Source organism: Poecilia reticulata, linkage group LG6 (assembly GCF_000633615.1).
Source record: "Poecilia reticulata strain Guanapo linkage group LG6, Guppy_female_1.0+MT, whole genome shotgun sequence".
In the NCBI taxonomy this organism is placed as follows: Eukaryota; Metazoa; Chordata; class Actinopteri; order Cyprinodontiformes; family Poeciliidae; genus Poecilia; species Poecilia reticulata.
The window spans coordinates 4465695-4468712 of NC_024336.1; the positions used below are offsets into that span (position 1 = coordinate 4465695).

The 3018-nt window shown below is 40.4% G+C and overlaps 1 protein-coding gene across 1 annotated transcript in view; it reads right to left on the reverse strand.

Moving 5' to 3' along the window:
• Positions 1-769: 769 nt before the first annotated feature.
• The window catches only part of tesmin (testis expressed metallothionein like protein), a 29123-nt gene continuing 26874 nt past the window's right edge, over positions 770-3018 (reverse strand). The window contains exon 13 of the mRNA XM_017305145.1: positions 770-801. Coding sequence (XP_017160634.1) covers positions 770-801 — 32 coding nt within the window. The remainder of the gene's footprint in view (positions 802-3018) is intronic.

The following is a 3018-nucleotide window of genomic DNA, read 5'->3' on the forward strand; positions in this document are numbered from 1 at the left end:
TTCCACTGAAAGCTCTGGTTTGCACAATAAATGCCATGTGGGTGAAGTTTTATGGATGATGCTCTGATGTTCTATTCTCCTGAAGGCAGCACAGAGCTGCACCACCAGAAACTAACAGAAACACTGAAGAGAAGAAGAGTTATGATTAATGTAGTTACAGTTCTATCCATGTTTTAATGTTGCAGAGCTCAGTCTTTTTGCAAATAGTTAAAATGTTAAACTGGCATGTTGTTCATCTTTTATCTGCTCATTTTGTGGAATATTTAACAACTTGAAAATGGCAAAGAATAATAATTTTTTTTCCACTATGATTGTTAGGCCTACCCCACCCCCCCCCGGAGTCCTGACGCGAAAACTTTCTGTCAGTCTGGTAGTCCACAATGTATATTAGCATGAGTCTGTGAGACGGTAAGGCACGTGATAGCTGCGCTGTGACGTAAAATGGGCATTAGCCAATGAAACGCAGATCCTGTGGTAAGGTCCATTGATTTTTTACAGCAGACACCCGCTCCTCTCTCTTGCAGGTACTGCGTACCCCCGCTAAATCTTTTAGGGGTACGCAGTAACCTGCCATACCCCCTTACTTTCACCCCTGCTCCTTCTGTAGTTCCATCATTATGTAGTTCTTAAATGCCAACTCAGCCCTCCTCTGTATTAATTGAGTGTTCCACCATGTTGTAGTTCTGACCTTCTGGTCTACGTATTAATGTCTATGTCTAAATGTACCACATTTCGAAACAACCAATGAAAAGGTGTTGACGGTCTGTTGCTAGGTAGAACGGAGACACGTGGTGCGAGACGCTGTGGAGAATTTTGGAGACGGGAAGAGACTAGAGCGCAGTGATGATGTGGATTTTACTAGGAGTGTTTCAGATGGGTTTTTTAGACTATAAGTGTGTTAGAGTTTGTGGTGTGTGTAGTGTTTGTAGTAGTTTTGCTAGCTATCGCTACATTGCTGCAGAGCAAGCTCTGACGCAATAAGAAGAGAAAGACTGCGCGCCGGGGTGGCCATTTAGATCCCAGACTCCTAATTAAATGTTGAAAACCACAAACTAAAAGAACATGCTTTTCTTTCTGGCAACAACTTTTCCTACAGAAATACTTGAAATGAAACATTTTCATTGAAATCTCTTAACCAGATTCTCACRATTGCCTGCTTTTTCAACTGCCTTGATTTTTGTTGATTTGAAATGGCATAATTTAAATGTTGGCCAAAACATGGAAATCACACAGCTCACAAGTCATCAAGTAATTTAATAATTTCTGTAGATCACCCAGTACTCCAGGAAATCTGGAATGTGCAATAGATAATAATTATAATCAGAATATTACTTAAAGATAAAGTAGTAGTCCTTAAGTAATATTGTTCAATTTAGTCCGTTTTCAATCTCATATAATTATTAGAGCGAGTGAGCGTCGCTCCTTCACCCTCAAGCTCCTTCTCTTGGGGGGTTGGGGAGTTATGAATTTAACTATACACAATGTTTTTATCCTGAAAACTGGTAACCATTCCATGCCTACAAAAAATACTATTACACTACAAAAATATTCATCATACATGTTCATTAGTCCAGCATGGTGTAGCAATACCATGTTTATTGACCTGAACAATCACCTTACTGAGTGATATGCTGTTTGATTTCAGAACTTAAGAGTCAGAGTCTACTTTTAGGTTAATTTGACACAAAATTCTAACATTTTTGGATTATTTTGATGCAGCACTTTGAACAAAACCAACAAAGCAATGAACAGAGCCACAAACTAAAAGCTATTATCAAAAATTAGCGTTTATTTGAATATAAGAAAAAACATTTTTCTTCAGTTTGCCTTTGCTTATCATATTTTATTAAATTGTATTCTGTTGAATTGCACTTTGATTCCCCTCCCCCCCACTATCAAGTTGTGGAATTTCTGGCATCTTATGCTAGTTCAGTGGTTCCCAAACTTTTTCTCCTGCGCCCTCCCCAGTGATTTCCAAACATTTTCTGGGCCCCCCTATGGATTAGAAATGGCTGTCTGGTTGAACGACGCGGGTGGGGGGACGGGGGAGTCGTCAACTTTTTTGGGGGCAAAATGAATGTACGTAGCTGAGCATAGACAACAACATCAGTAGCCTACAGGCTACTTGTTAAGCTTAAGGTGATGTATTGATATTAGCTAGTCATCTTTTAGCTAACGTTACCTGCATCCAAGAGCTTTACTCAACTCAGTCGGTTAGTTTGGCGGAAAAACTGCAAAGTTCTTTGCGTTTTGCTGGTTTGCTGCCATGACTAACACACACCTGCGTAGCTCTGCACAGCAGCAGCAGGTTTCCTTCACTGCGGCACAGGTGTAAATCCAGCGCGAGCGTCGTAGCGCTCATGTCGCGTTTAAAGGCGGCTCGGAAAAACAGGTTACCACGTTAACAACGGATTAAACAGTTTTAACTGCTGATAAAAGTGACAGAGGACACAGATATGGGAAGTGTGAAAGCCTCTACTGTATCAAATTGACATAGGAATAAGAGAGTTGGCCATTCTAAGGTAAAAACCCAGCGCATACAGCGCTGGATGTTTTTTTCATCCAGCTTCCCGCGCCCCCCCTGCAATGGCAGGGGGGGCCATTGCGCCCCCCCCTGTGCTGTGGGAACCTAGCACAGAGGTTCCCACAGTTTGGGAACCTCTGTGCTAGTTGACTACTTGTGACAAAGCAGTTTGTCTCCAAGAAAAGAGGCGTTTGTGATATAATTGCTTAGTTAATCAAAGTAGACAAGACTTTGTGAGAAAATGTGAAATAGACAAATACAAATAGAAAAGCAACACAGGAATGTGGACAAAAAAAGTTGATTCCATTAATAACTTTTAATGGAGTTATTAAAAGTTATTAACTCCATTAAAAGTTATTAATGGAGTTAATAACTCCATTAATAAGTTAATGGAGTTAACTTATTAACTCCATTAACTAAAACATAGACTGGTTTGACCCTAAGATGTGTTGTGTGTGTGTGTGTGTGTGTGTGTGTGTGTGTGTGTGTGTGTG